The 26,059-nt window shown below is 34.9% G+C and overlaps 1 protein-coding gene across 1 annotated transcript in view; it reads right to left on the bottom strand.

The window, feature by feature from the left end:
- LOC123655213 (calcium-binding mitochondrial carrier protein Aralar1) overlaps nt 1-26,059 on the bottom strand; it is a 43,498-nt gene extending 17,439 nt beyond the window's left edge. Inside the window, exons 1-4 of the mRNA XM_045591045.1 lie at nt 25,791-26,059; nt 3,232-3,370; nt 1,501-1,677; nt 378-469 (exon numbers count right to left, since the gene is read on the bottom strand). Coding sequence (XP_045447001.1) covers nt 378-469; nt 1,501-1,677; nt 3,232-3,370; nt 25,791-25,841 — 459 coding nt within the window. The 5' untranslated portion in view covers nt 25,842-26,059. The remainder of the gene's footprint in view (nt 1-377; nt 470-1,500; nt 1,678-3,231; nt 3,371-25,790) is intronic.

Below are 26,059 nucleotides of genomic sequence, written 5' to 3'. Positions count from 1 at the left end.
AGAAAATAGTGAGTCATCGCTCTCACTTAGCTTGGCCACGCCCTTTGCTTATTGTAAACATCGTGTTCATATTGACCAGTTGAAGTGAGCCAATCAGACACGTGTTTTAAGTAACAGCGATAAGTCATTATTGTCTTAACACGAGGAGACTATAATATTGTCTTTACTCTGCATTAAAAGTGCTTCGCTGTTTGATCATTTTTTTTTTTTTTTTGTTTGAATAACCATTAAGGAAAATAGACAAATGGAAAAACGTCCCCGGAAAAAAATAGTAAAGTAGGTTTTTATGGAAATTTCAATGGAACAAAATCTATTCAATGATTAATCTTTGACTAAGTTTAATTGATATATATTAAAACTTTGAAAAAAAAGATTACCTTTCCAAAATACAAACGGATGAAGGTGCTTTCCATATTAAAAGGTAATTTCTTGTACAGCGCCGTCTTACGCATGACTTCGGCGAACTCATCTGTGAATTATAAATTAAATTTTTATGACATTCGTATAAAAAAATTCATTGCCTCTTGAACGATTACTGAACTTTAACGATAGCTGTAATAATATTATAATTTTTATATTTTAACTAAAACTTATATTATATTATATATTGTATTTTTATATATTTGCCAGAAATATACATAATTTGACTAATCTAGTAATAATTTAATTTTTTTATCTTTTAAATGAAACTGAGATAACTGAGGTTGGGCACAGCAGGAATTTCCTGCTCAAAATATGGAGCAGCCCGACTGGGGTAGTACCTCGACCTTACAGAAGATCACAGCAAAATAATTCTGTTTTCAAGCAGTATTGTGTTCCTGTTGGTGAGTAAGGTGACCAGAGCTCCTGGGGGGATTGGGGATTGGGTCGGCAACGCTATAAGCTACGGTAATCGCTTACCGTCAGGTGAGCCGTACGCTTGTTTGCCGACCTAGTGACTAAAAAAAAAAAAGGTAATGCTATTTGTTCTGAAATTCAGTAAAGTTCCTCGATAATGACGACGAAATAGCGAACGAAATCACAGGTTCATCTTCTATTTATACAATTTCCAATTTAATGTTACATAGTTCACTATTTGTATATGTATAATAAATGGCTTCAAAAACAATAATTGATCTTTATTTAAGACGATGTTACGATGATCTAAATAAATGCTTATCTTGTTGGCAATATTGAGCATAGCTAGTCAGTGACGTTGGGTAGTTTACAACTATGAACTCAGTACATTTATAAAACGCTTCACACTCAACAGCCCAATAGGATTTTCCTGGAACTAGGGAAGTGCTTTTTGCAGAAGATCAGACACAAATAAAACTGTTCGTGATTAGTGTTCCTGTCGCGAATGAGGTAGCCATAACTTTGGGAGAGTCGAGGGTAAGGTCGGCAAAGCGCTTTCAATTCTCCTGGTGTTGCAGGCGTCTATATGCTACAGTAATCGCTTACCAGGTAGACCGTGCGTTTACCATCCTAGTGCTATAATAAAAATTTAATGTAACTCACCAAAAGCGACGAGCCCATTGCCATTAGTGTCGAAGAGCTGGAAGGCGGTTTTGTATAAAGCGTCCGGGACGCACAGAAGACCCTCGAACGCTTGGAATTCCGAAAACGATATGTACCCGTCCTTGTCCATGTCGACGATGCCGGCGATAAGCTTGACGGATTCCAGGTTGTAGTCATCTAAAACAAAGACAGGGACTTTTTAATACTACTTCGCTGATATATCGTACCTATCTTTTTCTAAAAAAAAGCCGACTGATTCTTAGGTAGGCAAAATATCTTAGTTTTAAAATACCCATTTATAACAGTTTTCTGGAATTACGTATTTTTAATACAATAAATTAATCGTAAAATATGTCGAGCATTTTCATTTGCATTAAAACTTACCAAATTTTCTCGAGCTCTTGTTTAAATATGGAAAAGAACAGTTTTTAAAGAAACCAACGACATTTTGGTTCATAATTAAAAGGAATATTACGTCAAAAGGAACTTTAAATTTTCTTGTTTACTTTTGATGAACTTTTAAGCTCTTAGATAGTACTCGTATTAACAAATTTTGATATTGCCCTATTAAAAGTAAATAAATAAAGCATTTATTTTTATCGTTAATGTTTTACATATATTTAACAGTTTATTACGATTATGTAACAATTCCATAATTTGTAACAAATGCAAACAAAACACTACAAACATTTTTTCGATCAATAGAACAAACATGCGATTAATCTACGAGTATTGGTTTAATAGTGTGTTTAGATATCGTCACAAGTATGAGATTATCGTTAAAATTGAGATAATATATGCATAAGCCATTAATTACATACTAGTACCTAGAGTATAAAAATAGAAAAAAAAAATCTAATCTTATTATATATGTATATTTTTTTAACAAATAAAATAATAATAAAAAATAATAATAAAAATCTAATAAAATTTGAATAGGACTGTCCTACTAATATTATAAATACGATTTTTTGCATGTGTTATTGTCAGGTGGAGATATAGATTACGAGCATTGATTAATTAATTCATACAAGATCGAAAGTTACGGGGGTAAAACTACAAACCATAGCTAGACATGAAATATGTACAATGGGTACCTAAAAATAAATAAATAAACAAACATTCTTTATTCTATACCAAAGAAAAATAAAATATATTCGAAATAGTGTAAGCTTTGTATAATAGGCGGCCTTATCGCTGAAAAGCGATCTCTACCAGGCAACCGTGTTGCGGAGGATATTATGACCAGTGAATAGACAGGTGTACTTATAACAAATAGAATAATATTATTGTATATTTATAACGCTTCAGCCTGTAATATCCCATTACTGGGCAAGGCCTCTTTCCCCGTGTTAGGGAAGGATCAGAGCTTAATCTACCACGCTGCTCCAATGTGGGTTGGCGGATATATTACCTAGTATGAGTAACGATCGCTATCAGGCGTAGATGATAACAACCAGGACAGACGGCTTAACGTGGTCTCCGAGGCACGGTGGGGAGACCCACAAGGACTGCAGAAACACCCAGACCACGGAAAACACCTGTATGGCCAATACAAATGTTTGTCATGTGCAGGGATCGAACCCGCAACCGCCAGTGCAACAGGCACAATCCATGGCTGTGACCGTTACGCTAACGCGGCGTCTTGTATATTTGTATATTTATATAAATATTAATTAAATAATAAAAATAGACGTACTTTATAACTAATAAATAAACGTAATACTTTACCTTCATCGAACAATCCAAGAAACTTTCGAACGAAGTCCTCGCTAGTGATATATTTTTGGCCATTTTTCTCTACAGTTGCATATTTCAAAAATATTTCATGAAGTTTTTCGGTATCGGCCCGTTTCAAATAACCAGCCCCCTGAAACAAATATTTTGTAAGTTTAAGAAAACAATTCATTACCAAAAATGTATACGAGTTAGAGTTAGGTATCTGTAAATAATAAAACCGAGTTCAATAAACCTATATAGATAAAACTTTTTTTTAATCTTAAAGTTTATAGTGTTATAATTATTATGTTCGTGTGGTAAAATTGTGACGTCGCTGTACCAAACCTTACAAAAATAAATTTGTAGCTACATATTTATAAATAGTTTATAATTATAATATACTAGCGACCCGCCCTGCCTTCGCACGGGTGAAATGCTGATACTTAATATCCGCAAAAAAAAGTATTTACGACATCACATTATAAACCTCTAAAACTATCAGTGTTCCTCTACTATACTTGTATTATGCCATTATTTACATATAAACTTTCCTCTGGAATCACTCTATTTACTAAAGAAAACTGGATCAAAATCCGTTGCGTAGTTTTAAAGATCTAAGCATACAGACAGCGGGAAGCGACTTTGTTTATACTATGTAGTGATTGTCATATCAGAAAAAACAGATTTAGTATATAAACATTACTTATTTAACTATCTTTAATCTTTTTATGTTTTATTCAAAACTATAATAATGATCAATAAATAAAGTGGCGTCGTTATGATTTATATCATTTAATAATAAAATACTTTGGAATACCTACAATCGTAAAATGACAGCGAAAATTTACTTGATTAAATAATTTACTTAGGTAACTCTAACATTTGAATGATCATAATAAGATAAATAATATAACCATGAATATGCTAAAATCTGTTAGTCAAGTAAAGATGATATGCAAATTCCATTGAATAATATGTATGATATGCAAGTCAACATTAAATTAATCTACACAAATGATTAAACGGCAAATGCATATGCATTGCTTTATAAAGGTTGTAATGGGAGATGGAAATCAAACCATGTCGAATGCTTTAGTAAGACTACTTTATTAATATGTTACTCACGTAATTTATACTTAGGTTTAGGATATATGTATATACGCTAATATAATATAATACGCTATAATGAGCTAATACACTACACCTCCCATCGGGAGCAAAAAAAAAAAATAACAGTACAATTTTTTTTTTTTTTGTAAAAACTAAGCTAACATACAAGTAACCTGGATATAAAATATGTTAAAAATATGCTAACATAACATTAAACAATATCATTTTAAAATAAAATTGAATAAATGTCATCTTTACTATAATTATAATAGGTTACAATAATATGCTTAATCTATTTTACGTCAAAATAGTTTTCTTTTTTTTTCTTTATACTTTATTAAAGTTATATTTTAATCATTTATTATTATCAAACAATAATACAAAAAATAATGTCAAGTCAATATTAATTATATCATGCAATAATAATTAAGTGAGTCACAATTATACTTAAAGATAAACAAACATATATCGAGTCTTGTTTCTTTGTTATTCATAATAAGGCTTAGTTCGATTTTTATGAATGATGTCTAATTTTCCGTTTATTTCGACTTCTACATTTGGTGATAAATCTCTAATTACATTGTAGGGTCCAGAATATAGAGTTTTTAATTTATTACCAGTCTCATTTTTAATAAGGATTTTGTCATTCGGTTTATATGTGAAAGTATTTGTATAAGTATCATATTTCTTTTTCCTACTAATCTTACTGTTAATTAAATTGTTACGTGCCTCCGTTTGCGATACTTGTAACCTGTATTTAAGTTCGAGGGGATAATTATCATGATTATATAAGGGTTCAATAGTTTTTGTAAGATTACTTGGCAAGCTGCATTTTTTCCCAAAAACTAGTTCATACGGCGTAAACTGGGTAGAGGTGTGGACAGTTGTATTATATGCAAAACACCAGAACGACAACCAATAACTCCATGTTTCTGGTCTTTGTTCTGTATTGATTCTTAAAAATGAATTTAGACTTTTGTGACTATTTTCTAGTGCGCCAATACTTTGGTGATGATATGCTGTGGAATTCAATTTAGAAATATTTAAAAGTTTACATACCTCTTTAAAAGTATCCGCCATGAATTCTGTACCTCTGTCTGTTGCTATCTCTTTCGGTATACCGTACCTAAGAATAAAATCTGTAACAAAGGCTCGGGCGACCTCGAGTGATGATTTTGTCGTGAGAGGCATTGCGCATACATATTTTGACAACTCGCATTGTAATGTGAGAATATACATGTTATTATTGCTATCTCTATCAAGTGGTCCTACTAAATCTAAAAATACTTTTTCGAATGCAGTATTTGCAGTAGAAGTAATTGACATTGGCTCTTTCAGCGAAATTGTATATTTTTGCTTTTGACATTTAAAACATTTACTAACAAAATTCGTTACATCTTTTTCAATCCCAGGCCAAAAGTAATATTTTTTAATATTATTTATCATTCTTCTGATGCCCGCGTGGCCACTTGTGGGCAACAGATGATAATCGTTTAATATTACTTTCCTATCGTCAATATTTTCAATACGCTCAACATCTTTTAAAATACATAAACGAGGGCCCTCCCAGTTTTTATAGTTTTTAATTTCGCTCACTAGCTTTTCTACAAATATATAGTTATTTTTATTTTTTATTATGTATATTTCGTCGATCGACATTTTTTTACAAAACTTACTCAGCTCTCTCGCAAATTCGGCTCGCGAAATTTGTGATTGAGAAGCTGGATTTATAAATAAATTAAAGTGAGCGCTATCGTACGAAAAAATACTATTTTCATAATTTATTTTATTCTTATTCCTTAGTATATTCAAGTTATGTTTATCTATAAAGCGTAATTCTACCGAATTTTTGGGTTTTTTATGAATATCGACGACACGTGGTTGATCAGGCCAAGTGTTGCCGTTATTCGTAGTATCAATTTGGGAATTTGAATTCAGTGCTTTCATATCACTCATTCTTCGTCTTTGAGCACGCGTCATCACAAATATACTTTCATTCATCTCTTTCAATTCTTTCGAAGTCACAGTCACACGAGATAATGCATCTGCAGCTGCATTCTCTTTGCCTGTCACATATTCAATAACATAGTCATACTCTTCAAGCACGAGTCTAAATTTTAGTAATCTACTGGATGGATCTTTCATATTAAATAGATAAATTAAAGGTTTGTGATCTGTAATAATTTTGAAACTTCGGCCGTACAAATAAGGTCTAAAATGCTTAACAGCCCAAACCACCGCTAATAACTCCTTTTCAATGGTTGGATAATTTTTTTCGGCTTTATTAAGGGTTCTACTGGCAAAAGCAACAGGGCGATTATCTGAATTCGATAAAATAGCTCCAATTGCATAGCCTGAGGCATCTGTTTGGATTATAAATTGATTTTTCTCGGAAAAATCGGGATATTGTAATATTGGAGGCGATATTATATGATATTTTAAAGTTTCAAACGATTTTTGACAATTTTTGTCCCAATTAAATTTAACATTTTTACGACACAACGCGTTTAAAGGATATGCAATTTCTGCAAATTTTGGTATGAATTTTCGATAAAAATTTGCCAAAGCTACAAACCTTCTAGTCTCATCAACATTATGTGGAACCGGGTAATTTTTAATAACAGTAATCTTTTCAGGATCGGGTAGGACACCTTCACTAGAAACAACGTGCCCTAAATAAAGTAGTTGCTTTTTAAGAAAATCGCATTTAGACGGGTTTAATTTTAAATTAAAGTTCCGAATCCTTTCAAAGACTTCAATTAAATTTTTATTATGATCTTCTAAATTTCTTCCCATAATTATTAGATCGTCAAGATAACAAAGGCATTTATCATATGTGAGTCCCGCCATTGCCATAGTCATCATGCGTGAAAAGGAACTAGGGCTAGTTTTGAGCCCCATAGGAAGTCTAGTCATTTGATATTGACCAGAAGAGAATGCGGTATATTTCCTACTATTTTCTTCTAACTCAATATTGTAAAATCCTTGATTTAAGTCCAAATGTGAAAAATAAATGCAACCCGAGAGTGAATCTAAAATTTCGTTAATATTCGGGAGTGGAAACCTGTCATCTACGATACAATTATTGAGTTTTCGATAATCTATTACCAAACGCCATTTTTTATCTCCCTCAGAACGTTTGGGTACTAAAAGAACAGGGCTACTCCATTCACTATTACATGGCTCTATAATGCCTTCTTTTAATAAATTATCTATTTGTTTTTTAACTTCTAACTTTTGTGAATGGGGAAGTCGATAAGGCTTGGAATACACTGGTACTGTATTAGGTTTTAAAATAATAGAATGCTTATATAATTTCGTTGTGTTTAATTTATCACCTTGAATATAAAAAATATCATTGTATTTAGCACATAAGGATAAAATGCTACTTTTCTCCTCTTTGTTTAAGTGATCTAGTTGTAAGATTGACAATAACTCTTTAACTCGTTCAGAATTATTAGGTGGTTTTTCAAAAGAACAAATATGAAAATCACTAGCTAAGAAAATAATGGGTTTAAAATCATTAATTTTCAATTGTAAATCTTGTTCAGTTGTATTTAAAATACGTATAGGTATTTGTCCGTCTGTCGGTTTAACTAAGGTACTAGCGATAAAAATTCCACTTTGAATTTCAGATGGACTAACTACACATTCTTCAATCATATTAGTGTGAATAAAATGTATAGATTCAGATCGCGCTGGTATATTTAACAAATTATTTCCCATGTGTATAGGTAAATTTATCTTAATACCTTGATTCCACAATGTTAATGAACAAGCATTAAAGTTCAAGATCGCGTAATATTTATTAAAGAAATCATGTCCAAGTATGCCACTAGCCTTACATGGCAATGAATCAAATACATAAAATTGATGATTTATAATTTGATCCTCAATCAAAAGATCTAGATAAACATATCCGATAGCGTTGATTTTACCTCCCAGACCGCTGACTACAAGATTCTCTTTATGGATTGGAATGTTCTGAGCAATGATATGTTTATACTTAACAGCTGAAATTGAGGCGCCAGTGTCAAGTAATAAGTTATAAGAATAATTGTTTGATGAATTTATATTTACATAACAAGTACTATTAGATGATAATATGATATTTTTAGTCACGAAAAAAATTATTAGGGTTGTCAGGATTAGAATTTTTATCGTTCGAATTTGTCAAAATATGCATGGTTTGCTGTCTGCTCGACCCTTGATTCTTTTTATTGTAATTATTATAATATAACTTACTTTTATTATTATGTGGCCTTGAAGTTCCTCGAAAATTGCCGCGTCTCCAGCCTCGTTCCGCGCTTCGACCTCTAAAAGATGGATTTTGAGAATGATGCTGAAAGTACGTGCCGTGACCACGGTGACCTCTAAATTGTCCTGTGTTAAAATTCCTACGACCTCTGTAATTATAATATTGATTATAATTTTGATGACGCATAGTCAAAACGTCTCCAAAGTGAACTGATGAGGAGTCTTCGTCTAGGGCCGCTTGCACCGCGTCGTTCAAGGACGAGTAATTTCTAGCTGTAACAATAGTTCCGAGACGACGGTTTCTCAGTCCGTCAGCAAATATTTTAATCGCTTGTTTTTCATTTCTCGGTTTTAAAACTTTAAAGTCAGATTCGTTACCCTCCGACTGAGATATCGTCAAGTCTACAAACATATTTGTTATTTGCCTACCATATTCTTCAATTGACAAATTATTTTGTTTAAACTGATTTAACTTAGCTTGGATAGAGGGTGCGGACTTTTTAGGTAATAAATTACATTATATTGCCCGAATTAGACTTTCAATATTATCATAACTAGTTTCTAATTTTAATTTTGCATTTTGTGAGAGTCGATTTTTTAGTACGAAATGAATTAATTTTTTCTTTGAGTCCTCGTCGAGTTCTAACATGTAATATTCTATGCTGTCAATAAGTTGTTTGATACTGACCTCATCATCAGATGCAATCGGTAATAAATTCATAGCAATCTTAAGATCAAACTTAGCCATATTTTTGTTTATTTTTTCAGAAGACAAGCTACTACATAAATCTATGATAGATTCATACAATTCAAAAAAACATATACTTATTTTCTCTATTCTTAAACATTCATCGACCTTAAATTTATCAGATAACTTATTTAATAATTCCAAATTTAAATTAAATCTATGAACCAAATTATCGGCCTCTTTAATTTTTCTAATAACAATTTCACCTTTTCTTCTACTTGGGCCTATTTTAATAAGATACGTCTTAATATCTTTTGACTGTGTATACAATTGATTAAGATCAGATTCAGTCATATCATATTAAATATTTGACTTAAACGTAAGTCTTAATAACATTAACAATAAAATATAGTAATAATAATCATAAAATCTAAATATTGCCGCATAATAAAAATAATGTAAACATAATTAATTCTATATACTTATGTTATATAATGTCCATAGAAATGCGCGCATAACACTCTTCATTTACAAACCCTGGGTACTGGTATTATTTGGTGTTATTGGGATCATTGCCTCGAATGCTGCACTCGTACATCTCACCAGGAGCTCTGCTTCTGGTCAGGGAACGTCGGATAATATCTCGTGAAATCTGCGCTCGAATCCAGGATTGGTGGCAATTCTTGTATTGCTTGTATAAAAAATAGCAAATTCCCAGAAATAAAATTGTACATATCACTATCAGCACGATGCTTATTGTCGATAAATGATATTTTAAGATCTCGTTGTTCGCGGAAATCACACCTCCAGCAGAATTTTGAGTGATGAACACATCTTCTTTTTCAACCTTGGACTGGCACATTCTCAGAAGAAAATATTAAAAAAAAATTAACTCAATAACTGCTCACAACTAAAGTCCAATGTTCAATAATATAAAGTTTCATTTTCACACACGCGACACACAGCATAGACGGATCCTGGCAGGGTCGCCATATAAAGGTTGTAATGGGAGATGGAAATCAAACCATGTCGAATGCTTTAGTAAGACTACTTTATTAATATGTTACTCACGTAATTTATACTTAGGTTTAGGATATATGTATATACGCTAATATAATATAATACGCTATAATGAGCTAATACACTACAGCTTTGGTAAAAAAAAAAAAAAAATATAGCAGTTGTTTGCAGTTATTCTTGTCTAGTTATCGATATATAAGTAGAAGCCAGAATATTAAATCGGCTATTACTCATTTGAATGAAGCTAAAATCGCGATTATCTCTAATATAATATAACAAGAGATATACACTCAGCGGCACGGAATCTTGGCCAAACTCATAACATGCGATAACAAATTTTTAAGTGTGTCTAACTTTTTTCTTATTGTATAAGTGGGTAGAAATAATGTTTACGTTATTCCTAATAGGATATTTAACTGAGTTGACGGGCATATTGGTTTGGATTCTGAAGTTTAGTTGAATCGTGTCATTTATCCGACGAACTCTACGTTTTGAATTGTGTTGTGGAATTTGCGAGTGTTAAGTTGTCGAAGTTCTTTGGTTTTATTGTGATAAATAAACATCTAAAGGCGCCTAAAAATCCATAAAAATGCCTTTGTCACCAAGTCAGATTGCACAAGCAGTGGCATTTCTCGAACAAGGTATAACCCATCGTGAAGTGGCTACTACCCTTAATGTACCGCGTTCTTCGATCCAATATGCACTAAAACGGTAGCAAGAGACTAGCCTCTGCACACGCAGACTAGGTAGTGGTGGTTTACGTTGGACGTCAACTCATGACGACTGCTTTATTGTGTTAGAGATTTTAAGAAATCGCTTCCTTACTGCTGTCGAGATCCAGCAGCGGTTCCAAATCTCCAGGAACATAAATGTTAGTGAGCGTACGGTGAGAAGACGTATAGAGGAAGTTAATTTAAGGGCAAGAAGACTAGCCCGTGGCCCACAGCTTCTCCCACAGCATAGAGCACCTCGACTTTAATTTGCCCGCGAACATGCTAACGGTCTCATGAACAAAGGGCAAGGGTTTTGTTAACGGATGAGTGCAGAATCGCTTTAAATGCACCTGATGGTAGACAACGTGTGTGGAGAAGGAAAGGTGAACGATATCTGGCGATTAGTAGCACTCCAACAGTGAGTTTTAGTAGAGGCTCTATAATGGTATGGGGTGGCGTTAGTTCTGATGCATGTACAGAATTGGTCATCGTCAATAACGCTCTAACTGCAACACGATACATCGAGGATATCCTTCAAGAACATGTTTTACCCTTTGGAGGGTTTATTGGATATGACCAATTCATTTTAATGCATGATAATGCACATCCTCACGTCGCTCACATCGTAAATGAGTACCTTCAAGAGGTTGGTATTCAAAAATTGCAGTGGCCAGTTCGCAGCCCCGACTTAAATCCAATAGAGTATATTTGGGATAAGCTAAAAAAGACAATTAAAACAGCATCGAACACACCATAAACTCTTAACCAGCTTCAAGATGCTGCATTGATTGCCTGGCGCGACTTGTCGCAAGTGGACATCAAAAATGGCATCCAAAGCATGCCAGATCGAATGCAGGCGGTCTTAAGGGCTAGAGAAGGCAACACGCGATATTAAAAAGCTCACCAAAGATCAAACAGTTAAAACAGTTTTTATTACTAGTGCTCAAAACTGCAGTGTTTAATTTTGTGTAAATGTGATTTTGCGCTTAAACTTCATTATAAACTAAAAAAAACATTATTTATGTTTAATTACGTATTAAAGACGTTAATTGGAAGAACAACGATCAAAATTGGCTTAAATTTGCAGTGTAAACTGAAAAAAATTAAAGTTATCACAAATTTTATACTTGGCCAAGTTTCCGTGCCGGTGAGTGTATTTATATAAAATGGGATATCTATTTTATACGTTGTAAAAGGTAAGTTGGCTTTAGTTTAACCATCTTACTCGATAATTTTATAAAAATTCATTTTAGTATTTAGTTAGTAGTGTAGTATTAACTTTTGCTGACCTAGATTTGCTCCTTAGAATATTTTTTTATTTATATTTCTGTTTTAAGTTTTGTATGTCGCTGCTCGTATGGGTCACTTATATTTCTTAAGTGTTTTTCACCCGTTTATGTGAAAGCTTTTAAATTATGTTTATTTATTACATAAGAAAAAAAGGAGAGTCTAAATTTTTCGCAAGTCATGTTTATTTATTACATAAGTAAAAATGTAAATAAAACAAATGAACAAAGCTATAAGTAGATAATTATTTACATATCCACCAGATCTATTATTTCCTAGTAACTAAGGCTAGTAGCGTTTTTATGTTTTCCAACACAAATCATGTTACAGAAATAGCTGTTATTGTTTGTATTTAAACGACTACAACCTTAGCGGTAAGTTTATTTCAATTATATTGTGGAACTTGCCTACAAAAATCAATGTACTATATGAGTAAAAGATCAGGTTTTGACCAATAAAAGCGTTACGAGTTAGGGCCATTACACACGTAAAGTGTTTTTGTTCGGACGGAACGGGTCGTGAAATTTCGGAAATATCACTTCAGCCTGTAATAGCTATACATATACAGGGAATAGACCTCTTTCCCCATGTAGGAGAATGATCGGAGCTTCATCTACCACGCTGCTTCCATGCGGGTTGGCATTGGAATTCCCTACTATGAGTAACGGTGGCTATCAGGTGTACATTATAACAACCGGGACCGACGGCTTAACGTGCTCTCTGAGACACGGCGGGGAGACACACAAGGGCTTCACAAACACCCAGATCAGGGCAAACATCTGTATGGCCAATACAAATGTTTGTCATGTGCTGGGATCGAACCCGCAAAAGCTAGCGCAACAGCCACAATCCAGTGCTGTGACCGTTGCGCCAACGCGTCGTCAAATATCGTGGATATATCGTTTCATACAAAATGTAAGAAAAAGAGCATACGTCAGGGAAGCACGGATGGGACGGGAATGTGAAGCTCACGGGGAGTAAAAAATAACGTCGGCGACGATGTTTACCACGTGTTACCCGCGCGAGCCCCGTCCCGTCCGTGATTCTGCTGCGTATACATAGTAGCTCCGTTCGCTCTAGAGAGCCATAGTAGTAAAGTACGTTAATTTAGCCACATTCAGAAGATTGCAAGTCCAGCAGAACCGCTGCCTGCGCTTGATTGCAGGAGCTCCGTGGTACGTCAAGAACATCGTACTTCATAGAGACACCGGGACGCCCATCGTGGAGGAGTACGTGCGCCGATTGGCGCGCGCCATGTTCACTCGCGCGGACAAAGGTGCGTGCGTACACCTCCACGGGATTGTCCCGATACATGCAAGACCGCCAGAAGGGCGTCCTCTACCTCGCGAGCTCCTGCAACCACCGTTGAGCCGACCCAGAGTGGATACTGGTGGCGACAATCTGGACGACGCGGGGGAGGACAACTCCTCGTAAAATGGACTGACCGACGTTGAGATACAGAAAATATAAGCAAGGCGAAGACCTCAAGGGCATTGTGACCCTGGACCAATAAGGCCGGAATAAGGTGACCCCGGAGGAGAAGCCCCGATGATAAAAGCCCGGGTAAAGAGGGCAACCTCGAGGCCCATACCCGGACAGCCCCTCGAGCCTGTCAGGAAGACCCACACACTATCCACTGTCACTGAGTTACTGCCACGGTGCCTATGCATTAAAAATCGCCCCGTCAGTGTTTACTAATCACGTTCCGTCCTCGTCCCGTCCACGTCCTAACGCCGTCCCGTGCATGTCACGTATGCACGGGACGGCGCATGCCTTTAGAAGCAACTCTCCTACTGCTTCACAGGTTAAAAGTAATTTTTATCACATTGTTTTATGCATGTATATGTAATAATAATAACATAATAGATAAAGGACAAGTAATGAGAGGATTTTTAATATTTTTTCAAAAGAAAAATATCTTGATAAACGACAGATACGTAGATTAGAATAAATAATAATTTGTTATGTCAGTAAGAAACACTTTTAATAAAAATATATGCTGTTTTAAAACATATTGATTAGCACTAATAATTAATTTACAGTAAAAAGTGCCTATAGTTTATAATTTTTTAATAATTTATACATTATTATTCTTTTTTACAATCGAATTCTACTATATTTATATGATATTCCTCTAATTATACTACTTTTATTTGTATCTTTTAATGGTGTGCAATAAAGAATATTATTATTATTATTTCTATTTGTATATATTAATCTTAAATTAGTAGTTTATTAATTGAGGAGAAACAGGTCCAGGTATTCTACCTCCCGCTGTCAAATCTATTTGTATCGTCATGTCATCAGACGAATAACTCGTTTTTTATATTCTTTAGAACTACTGCACTGTACTGCACCATCTCCGCATTATGATTTTGTTAATGTGACAATTTCACTACAATTTCGATTCAAGTGCGAAGGAATTTACAAGAAAATTGTGATTATACATATGGTTTAAAACTTTAAACTATAAACGTTATATATAAAATATTAAAAAAAAAAAATATTTTATGTATTTGATCGCAACAATCTCTAAAATAGTGAAATTAGAGATACAAAATATACACGTGTAATAATTATGTTGTTTTCGATGATAAAAACTAACTTTAATTTACATGAAAACTAAAACAAGAGAAGGAACATCGTCAACATAGTCGAAGTCATTAAACACGCATTATTAGAAATAACTCAAAAAATGCTCGTCACATCTCGCTTAAATTTAAATAGGACCACATGTCAAACACCAGCTTTCTAAGATAAAAAGAATTTTCAAAATCATACCAACCAGCAATAGTTTGTAGTAGTTGAAGTGGCCATTGAAATATCAAGTAAAATATATATGTAGTAAAATAATATAATAAATCACGTAAAGAAATAAATTATTACACGTATGCTTATTCCGTATGCTATAACAAACCGCAAAACTCTAATATCAATAAACGCTTCGACCACAGTATCTCTACTCAAAAGTTGGTTAATTCTACAAGCGCGCCGCGGCGCGGCGGATACACATTAGACACGTGATTGAGATTTAGCTTCAGTTTTATCTCTGGCTCGTCACAAGATAAAGCCATACCATTTTTAAATTGTTTTACTAGAACTTGTTTAGTTAACAAACAAACAGTTTTAAATACAGTAGGATAGACAACAAATAAGTACACATTGTATTCTTGCTTTAAATAGTTCAAGGCGAAGAACAAAAATGTGCCAAATGAATTCTCGTTATTTATGATCTCTATCGTTTTCACTTTCTGAATCATATTAAATACTTTTTATACAGTTTGAAATGTGTGTCATTTACACAGTAAATTATTGTGTATCATAATGATATCTGAAAGTTTTCCTGCAGATTATTTCTTAACAAATTTCTTGCTAGATTGACAATCAGTTAATGAAATAAAAATAAATACACTTAGTCCACTCGTGTCAAGAAAATAGTGAAACACTGCTGTCATTTAGCTGCTATCAGCTTTGCTGAGCATCACTGCCCCTTCAACCAACAAGTCGTAGTAAGCTCGTGTAAAAATCGACCAGTTTGAAGAAAGCCATTCAAGATGCGTTCTAATTTACTACAATGTATTTGATCAAGATGCATGGCTGATTGCAAGTGATGGCAATGAGTCACTATTTCCTTAACGGAAATAAACTATAGTCCAATACCTAATGGCAATATAGTATGAAGGCACATAAAAAAATGTGTGTAAGTGAAGTCAAAGTACTTAGTAGTTTAATGTTAAATAAATAAAAAATAAAATAAATCAACAAGTAACAATTAATAAATTAAAAATGGTTATCTTAAACGACAAAAACATTCAAAACATTAAACTCGACTTGATAGTGAAATCTAATTTTGGCAGTCTCAAGGAATTTTAATAGTGGAATAAAACCAACCAACAAAGACAACATTAAAAAAAAAGAAAAAAAAAACAAGATGAGTCTAACCGTACAGTATTGTTTCACTAAAACAATAGATTCTCTTGCCTGTCTGAAGGACTAACTTCAACTGGTCAACATGGACATGGCACTCTAATTTACTACTATTGAATTGGTTAAGGGATGCGGCTAAGCAGAGTGACAACAATGAGTCACTATTTTCTTAATATACTATTACGGATTTTATTTTTGGCTAGTGCTTATCATGTGGTCCCATTTAAATTTGAGTGAGATTTGACAAGTAGTTTTTGAGTTATCCTACGAATATATATTATAATGTACTAGCTGTGCCCGCGGCTTCGCCCGCGTTGAAATCAGTTTGACACAAAGTTTTCCGGGCAAAATTCCAGTGAAACCATCCTCTTGAAGCCCTCTCTCCATTGGTGAAACCGCATGAAAATCCGTTCGGTAGATTTTGAGGGAATCGATCACATACGCTTTTGGGGACTTTGTTTTATAATACACTAACTGTTGCCCGCGACTATTAAGATTCTTAACGCAAATTATTTTTTATTTCAGTCACTTAAAATGCTTATCACTCTGAGTAACTTTTACAAAGGCACATTTAGTATAATTTAATAGTTATTTTCATAAAACCTCTCTATACACCACATTTTTAATTTTATTTTCAAGCTGCAGTATAAATAACCTATCAGGCGAACTTATAGCTGCTGTATATGTTTCATACAAACTATCAACCCCAATTAAACCCCCTAGCGGTGGAGTATCGCAAAATCCGTTCTTAGCGGACGTCTACTAACTATAATCTACCTCTCTGCCAAATTTCACCTTTGTCCATCTTGGGTGGATGGACCATCCGGTCAGTGATCTTTCTCTTTTATATATATAGATTGCGATGTATTATTTGGACACTTCCTCACATTCATAGAGCATACATTTTAAATTTCAAGTCTCTTACCTTAATAACATAGGACTTTCATACAAATTTCCAACCCCCGTTTTATCCCATTAAGGGTCGAGTTTCGTAAAATCCGTTCTCGGCGGATGTTTACGCCCTATAAGGAACCTATCTGAAATATTTCAAATTTGTAGCTGTTATAGTTTCGGAGATTTTGTGATGAGTGAGTCAACCTACTATACCCTGTTTTAACCCCAAAAGGGAGTTGATTTCTAAAGATACATTATTTGAACACCTTCTCACCATCTATAGAGCATACATTTTAAATTTCAAGTCTCTTAATTCAAAAACATAGGACTTTCATACAAACTTCCAACCCCCGTTTTATCCCTTTAGGGGTCGAGTTTCATAAAATCCGTTCTTAGCAAATGTTTACGCCCTTTAAGGAACGTACCTGTCAAATTTCAAGTTTAAAGCTGTTATAGTTTCGGAGATTTCCTGATGAGTGAGTCAACCTACCATCCCCTGTTTTAACCCCAAAAGGGAGTTGATTTCTAAAGATAAATTATTTGGACACCTTCGCACCATCTATAAAGTATACATTTTAAATTTCAAGTCTCTTCCTTCAAAAACATAGGACTTTCATACAAACTTCCAACACCCGTTTTATCCCCTTAGGGGTCGAATTTCGTAAAATACGTTCTTAGCGGATGTTTACGACCTATAAGAAGCCTATCTGCCAAATTTCAAGTTTTTAGGTGTTATAGTTTCGGAGATTTCGTGATGAGTGAGTCAATCTACCATCCCCCGTTTTAACCGCAAAAGGGAGTTAATTTCTAAAGATACATTATTTGGACACCTTCTCGCTATCTATAGAGCATACATTGTAAATTTCAAGTCTCTTACTTCTAAAACATAGGACTTTCATACAAACTCCCAACCCCCGTTTTACCCCCTTAGGGGTCGATTTTCGTAAAATCCATTCTTAACAGTAGTTTACGCCCTATAAGGAGTCTACCTGCTAAATTTCAAGTTTGCAGGTGTTATAGTTTCGGAGATTTCGTGATGAGTGAGTCAACCTACGATCCCCCGTTTTAACCCCAAAAAGGGGTTGATTTCTAAAGATACATTATTTGGACGCCTTTTCACCATCTATAGAGCTTACATTTTAAATTTCAAGTCTCTTACTTCAAAAACATAGGACATTTATACAAACTTCCAACCCCCGTTTTACCCCCTTAGGGGTCGAGTTTCGTAAAATCCGTTCTTAGCGGATGCCTACGTCTTATAAGGAGCCTACCTGCCAAATTTCAAGTTCGTAGGTGTTATAGTTTCGGAGATTTCGTGATGAGTGAGTGACCTTTCGCTTTTATATATATTATATAGATTATATAGATTATATAGATATAGAAGTAATACACTTGTCAATGTGGATTATTATTTTTAACCGACTTCCAAAAAAGGAGGAGGTTCTCAATTCGACTGTATTTTTTTTTTTTTTTTTTTCTATGTATGTTTCATCAGAACTTTTGACCGGGTAGACCGATTTCGACAAATTTTGTTTTAATCGAAAGGTTGTGTGTGCCAATTGGTCCCATTTAAATTTATTTGAGATCTAACAACTACTTTTCGAGTTATATCTAATAATGCGTTTTTACTTGACGCTTTTTGGGTCGACCTACGTTGTATTATACCGCATAACTTTCTACTGAATATACCGATTTTGATAATTCTTTTTTTGTTGGAAAGGGGATATCCCTAGTTTGGTACCGTGATAAGGAAACCAGGATCTGATGATAGGATCCCAGAGAAATCGAGGGAAACTCTCGAAAGTCCGTAATAACTTTTTACTGGGTGTACCGATTTTGATAATTTTTAATTTAATCGAAAGCTGATGTTTATCATATGGTCACATATAAATTTTATCGAGATCTGATAACTACTTTTTGAGTAATCTTTGATAACGCGTAGTCGCTTTTTTTTTTTTTTTTGATATCGCAGGGTAACCCATTTACGGGTGATATCCAGGATGCCCGGGTAGGTATTCCTAGACCGTATGTCGGCTTAGCACTTGGGGGTGCACTACCGACCAAAACCCCTGCGGGAGCCTTCAGCCGCTTTAATTGGAGGGTCCCGGAACTGCAGGCAACAGGATCCCTCCAGCGACAGGCTGGCCTCGGCGAAAAGACCAGACTTCTCCTCCATGGGACTGTTCGGCTCACCTCTGAACAATCCCGACGACGCCATGTCTAGCAGGACCGGGTTCCCATCCCGGCCCGACATGGGCACAGGGGCGTTACTGGAGACGCATTAAGTAGCGCCTCCTACGCACCCCCGTTCGTCGCCTGCGGACGGAGGCCTCGTCGGCGGCCCCCTCTCTCATCCGCTAGTCGTTCTCCTTCTGGGACATTACTGTCTCGCAGAAGGAGACCATCGCCTTCCAGGACTCGTCGTCACCGAGCATCGCGGTGATAACGCTCGGCAGTGACAAGTCCCCTCCGAGGACTGTCGTCAGATCGCGACGTAGCGCCGCCCATCTCGGGCACACCTCGAGGGTGTGCTGGGCAGAGTCCACCGCCGCGCCACAATTGTGACATTCAGTCGTCGGCTCCCTTTGGGCCGTCCGACACAAGTATTCACCAAAGCAGCCGTGCCCGGTGAGAACCTGCGTCAGACGGAAGGTGAGGGGTTTGCGCTTACGGCGCATCCACCGCTCAAGGACCGGGCGCAAGGCAGCCGTTACGCGTGTGCCATACGGCTGCTCCACCAGGTCCTCCCCCCACCTCCGCATTAATGCTTCTTGCCCCATCCGGCGCACCCGTAGGATCCCGTCCAACGTGAGGTTCTCACCGAGAGCCCTCCTACCAGAGACGTATGAGTAGGTCTCGGCAAGGACCTCCGCCACGATCTCCCACGGGGGGTCGCCAGCTAGAGCAGTAGCTGCAGCCCACGATACCGTACGATACCCCCGAATCACCCTCACAACGCGTAGTCGCTTGACTATTTTTTCGTCGATCTACGTTGTATTACTTGTCGATGTAATTGAAGTCGGTTTTTTTTTCGTTTGCAAGCAAACACAATTATTTTAACAACCATTTATATTATTAAAAAGTAATATGTATAATGTGTTTATTCTCACAATTATACTTTATGGCTTACATGGCTGTAAAGTTACTTTGTTATGATGTTTGATCAATTATTTAATATTATAAAGTACTAAAAGCATTTAAACATGTTTTATGTCCTAAAAGGTTATATTCGTTATGTCGTTAACTAAAAATTATTAAATAACTAGCCGACCATACCCACTTTGTTGGTGTATGAATTATTTTAGTGATTCAAATATATAGTAAAGTTTTCATCTTGCTCGCATTTATTGCAATTTCTCTACTTTACTTGTTATAAATTACTGTATTAGTACAAAATGAAACATATTTTATCTCCGTGTGTGGTATTAATTTTATTTTTTAACATAGCGTTTGTCTTTTCTTTTTACTCCAATTATTAGAAATTACACTATAAAGTTTCAGTGTAATGAGAGAGATTAAAGAATATTTAATATTTTATCTAATTAAAAACATATAATTTAAAGCCTTCAATTTATGATAAAGATAAAACTATCTTATTGATAACTTTTAGAATGCTTCCTTGATAATCATTATATAATTCCATGACGACAATATAGCGTTCGAGTCGGTCATGGTAAAAATGTTACATTTCAGTCCTGATAGGGTGTTATCAGTCATTCTTATTGAACATGTTAATATCTGTTACACCAATCATTTACACTGCATTTATAGTACCCATTTAAAATTATATATAAATTCGTTGAGTACTTTAATTTTAATTGGACTTAACATTTTTATGGAAAAATATAATAATCAAACATATGGATAAAATACTGGTTTCAATAATTAATATGTCTTTGTTATTGCTTGCTGGTGTGTTACATGCAATGCCTACAAAGAAATCGCTGACACCGCGCGTCGCCACGACTCGCCGCTGCAACGTATGACGTCAATCAACCCTCCTCCATCGAATTACTTTAAAACAAAATAAGTTAACTTTAATGAGACTTATGAAGGCTATAATTATTACCCAGACTACTACGACGACCAATACTGATTTGTACAATGGTCATAATTATTATGACTATCAGAATACTCCCTACGAGTACCTTTTGACATCGACTCTCAAGACTACAATCCATCTTCTAATAACAATGAAAAACCCCCTCAACCTTCTAGTAGTCAAAAGGAGCAGGATTTTATGAAAGACTCCCGCGATTCAAAGCCAAGATAAAATTAAATTTGCATTCAAAAAAGAATTACCTTTTATACAGATTCGTAATCCACCTCTTAGATTCCTCATAGATACCGGCGCAAATCAAACGTTTATAAGCCCCGAGGCTGTAGAAAAATTGTATCCGTATATAACTAAAGATTTTGATCCATTACTTTGACATTTCTACGCATGCCCATGGGCTTAAAGAACTCTCCATCAACATTCCAACGAGTAATGGATAAAGTACTCCGAGGACTTCAAAATGAGATATGCTTAGTTTATTTTGATGACATTATAGTATTCAATACATCACTTCAAGAACACATGATAAATCTCGAAAAAGTTTTCAGTAGATTAAGAGAGTCCAACTTTAAAATACAAATGGACAAATCCGAGTTTTCAAAGCTACAAACTGCATATCTTGGTCATTTAATTAGTAGAGATGGTATAAAACCGAACCCAGATGAGATTAGCGCTATTGAAAATTATCCTTTGCCCAAAACCACGAAAGAAATAAAACAATTTTTAGGACTATTTGAATTCGTTTTGTCGGGATTTATACTTTTAGGATACTATAGAAAATTTATTCCCGACTTTGCACGTGTAACTAAACCGATGACTAAATGCCTTAAGAAATCCAATAAGATTATATCAGATTCCGAGTACGTTAACAGTTTCGAAAAATGAAAGACTCTTTTGACAAACGACCCCATACTACAGTATCCAGACTTCACAAAGGAGTTCATTTTGACAACCGACGTGTCAAATGTAGCTATAGGTGCCGTTCTTTCTCGAGGCCCAATAGGTTCCGACAAGCCTAACTGTTACGCGTCCAGGACTTTAAATGATAGTGAGTTAAACTATAGCACAATTGAAAAAGAACTCTTAGCCATAGTGTGGGATGCTAAGTATTTTAGACCCTATTTATTTGGGCGTAAATTCAAAATTCTTAACGATCATACACCCCTCCAATGGATTATGAACTTAAAGGAATCCAACTCTGAACTTACTCGATTGCGACTCAAACTTAGCGAATACGACTACACCATTATCTATAAAAAAAAGGAAAATGTAACACCAATGCAGACGCTTTGTCGCGAGTTCAAGTAAATAACGAAGAGAGTGAATCTCTTTTAAAAGAATGTGGAGTCGATTTATCTATCATACCCGAACCATCAGGATCCTCAACTGCTACTATACGTACATATAGCGAAAACCCCATACTTGAGATACCAATTACTGACGAGCCTGATACCAATTAAGACGCTGCTGCCCGTCTTTGGCCTGTGTATTTCAAAGCCAGTAGCTAGATGATGGTTATCCCGCCATCGGTCGGCTTTTTAAGTTCCAAGGTGGTAGTAGAACTGTGTTATCCCTTAGTCGCCTCTTACGACACCAACGGGAAGAGAGGGGGGGCTTTATTCTTTAATGCCGTAACCACACAGCAAACATTTAATGCAACAGTGTATCCTTACCCACCGTGACTAGGTGAAAACCGTATATGAGTTAATTAACGAATCAACTACTGTAGACCGTACAAATTTAATGAACAATAGGAATAGAAATCGAGAACCCGAAGTAGAATCCCAGCCTGACCAACGAGTTTTTACTAAAAATTCTATAGCAAGATGACAGAAGATAGCGCCACGCTACACACAAGACACAGTCTTAGATGATTTACAAATCCATATAATTATACACTTCAAAAAAGCGAGGCCCCATAGCTAAATCGCGTCTAAAACGTGTACCTAAAAGTAACCAATTGTTACAGAACTCTGTTATTGCTGACAATACACGTGACAAATCCTCAAACCATAAGACTTGAAAGCTTAGCTGACGGACCCGTACTTTTAACCCTACAAATTAGGACCGACCAGACTAATATCACATTATCACTCCTTTATCCAGTATGTAAAACTAACTGACATTGAAGATAAGATATATTCAGTACAGACGCAACTTAACATATTTAAGACTAGATTGAACAATGAAACTTATATATACTTATATTATGAGTACCAGATTAAGTATTAAGTCAAGTTAAATCCTTAGAACCTATAAGAGTTAAAAGAGGTCTTGTGGATAGATATAGAAGTATTAAAATCAATAGTAGATATAAGTTAATAACTATTAATGGTTAGGAGCAAATTCCTGATTTAGTATTACGGGAATATTATGACTTAATCAAACCAGGTTCCTACTATAATGATAGAACAATAGTTATAGTTTACAAATGTCCTATAATATCCCTAGACAGATATAACTTGTAGAGACTATCTATCGTTCCAAATGATAAGCAACTAGCCCTTATTCCTCCTTTTCCTTATACAGCAACAAATGAGAAAGCATTTGCGTACATACAGACTAAATACCCGAAGTATAGCAGGGTATTATATCTCTGTGACCAGAATATAAGTCATCAAATTCGTACAGAACCAGACTGCATTCAAGAACTTATTACTAATCAAAATCTAAATGAAACTTGCCATTTCGCGAAAGTTTACTTGTCTACTGTAGCAATAGTTAATGATGATCAACACTATATTATTTCATTACCTAAGCCGGAGAAAGTACAGTAAGCATGTGAAAGAAAAGAATTCAATACACTACAAGGAAGTTATTTGGCCACCATTTCCATAAATTTCCTGCTGCGGACTAGTGAATTCACTGTCAAATGATGTGATGTTGTGAAAATGATGAGATAAAAGGCCAGCCACTGAAGCTATCTAGGATCCCGTACAACAAAATTAATCAGACAACTAACTACACCCATACTGGTTCTAAGACTATTACCCTAGATGATCTTCACAGCATCCAAGATAAATTTTAACTAGAAAGCCCTATAAAGAATGATAAGACACAATCAATTGTTTTATACCATACAACGATACCATTTTACATCTTAATATCTTGTGTATCAGTTGTTATTATTGTATTAATAAGGCGAAAATATAGATGCTGGCCCTTCAAATCAGAAAATGAAGAGAAGCAGCAAACTCCTAAGACACCTGATTATGAAGATGTGGATAAAGATACCAAGAGACAGGATGAACTTCCAGCAATATTTTCTCTGAAGTGAAAGCAAAATAGTTGCTGTTCTGCAGGTGGAGGTGTTACATGCAATGCCTACAAAGGAATACAGGTGCCTAAAACGCGCGTCGCCATGAGTCGCCGCTGCAACGTATGACGTCAATCAAGATACCCGATCAGGATTCTCTTTGATTTTAGATTATCTTAGATTTCTCTCTCTTTTTAGATTTTTAACAAATAATTAATTAATTAAATAGAGCCTCTAGCATCGAGCACTATTGTTACTTAGAATAAGTTTTATTGTAATTTCACTATATTAATAAAAAATTATAAAAGTAATTGGTTTTTTTTTTTGGATCCATCGGTTGTGGTAAACGTAATTGGTGTCATATTTCTGATACAATTTGTATGAAATTAACGTCAAAATTTTATCATAGTAATCAAAATTGATTTATGAAAATGTAATGTAATTAATTGTACTTTTATTGATTGAATAAGAATTGATAACATCATAAAAATCATTGCATGACATAAGATAACTGAACCACTTACGTTAAATTAATATTTGACGTTGGTGATGATGTTTGATTTGTTTAAGGGCTTTCAATTTTTAAAATAGCTTACACTGATGTTTTTAAAACAAAATTCAGTATACGATAGATATCCTATTGATTGATTAATGAAATATAATAAAAATGATGACCAAACCCAATGTTGTGAAATACAGAACTCATTTTCCTCATATGGCACTCACTACTATTGATCACAAGCCACAGAACAATCACATAAATATAGGAATGAAAGAATTTTAACAAAGTCTGAAGTATAATATCAATTAGAAAAGGGAAAGTTACCCGATGAACTGTCATTGTGCTACGAAGACTCAAATTGTACTGAATTGACAAATATTAAAAAAACTTGACGTAACTGATAAGGATTTAGCATGTTTACTCAAGCAATGTATTGCATATGGACATAATACATCCATCGCTCAAGGAAGATAGAATCTCCTTAATTGGATTCAAAAATACATAAATATAATTAGGTGAGTGATGTGAGTGATGTACCCATATATTTTTAAATTTTTTCTCGTCAAAGGTCAAAGAGGTTAGTTGCTGCTGATTATCTAACTATCTGTCGCAATAAATTATTATTTTAGAATAATTTCAAATAAACCTTATCTGCATATTACATACTGTTGTTGTATATAGGGCTTTCGATTCCATCTTCTAACCTAAGGCCGCAAATCTGACGTTCCTAAGTATTTCAAGGGCAGATGCTTGAAGGGCGTTAATGCTACGAAAATACCGCATAACGATACTGATAACGGCTCGGAGTGATAACACGATTCTAATGAGGTATTCCTATAAAAACTAGTAAACTTACCCACCTCTTGACAGCTGGCTTGAGTAATCAAAGAGTTAGACAAGAACTTAAACATTACAGTGTTTTATCGGCACTACACAATTTTTCCTTCAATATAAAAGTAGTGTAATGCTCAGTTTTGGGTTTTTTTTAAATTCGTAATTACGTCACCGGGCACGATGTAATATAAAGTAAATAATTCTATTTTAGATATCCACGCACTGTGCTCATGATCAACCGCCTTGTGTTGCGTTCCGTTCGCAACTTTATTGTAATTTTGCAGCCTACCTAGTA

The sequence above is a fragment of the Melitaea cinxia genome, chromosome 7, assembly GCF_905220565.1.
Source record: "Melitaea cinxia chromosome 7, ilMelCinx1.1, whole genome shotgun sequence".
In the NCBI taxonomy this organism is placed as follows: domain Eukaryota; kingdom Metazoa; phylum Arthropoda; class Insecta; order Lepidoptera; family Nymphalidae; genus Melitaea; species Melitaea cinxia.
The sequence above is the reverse complement of the archived record's forward strand: the minus strand, read 5'-3'. Positions and strand labels throughout refer to the sequence as shown.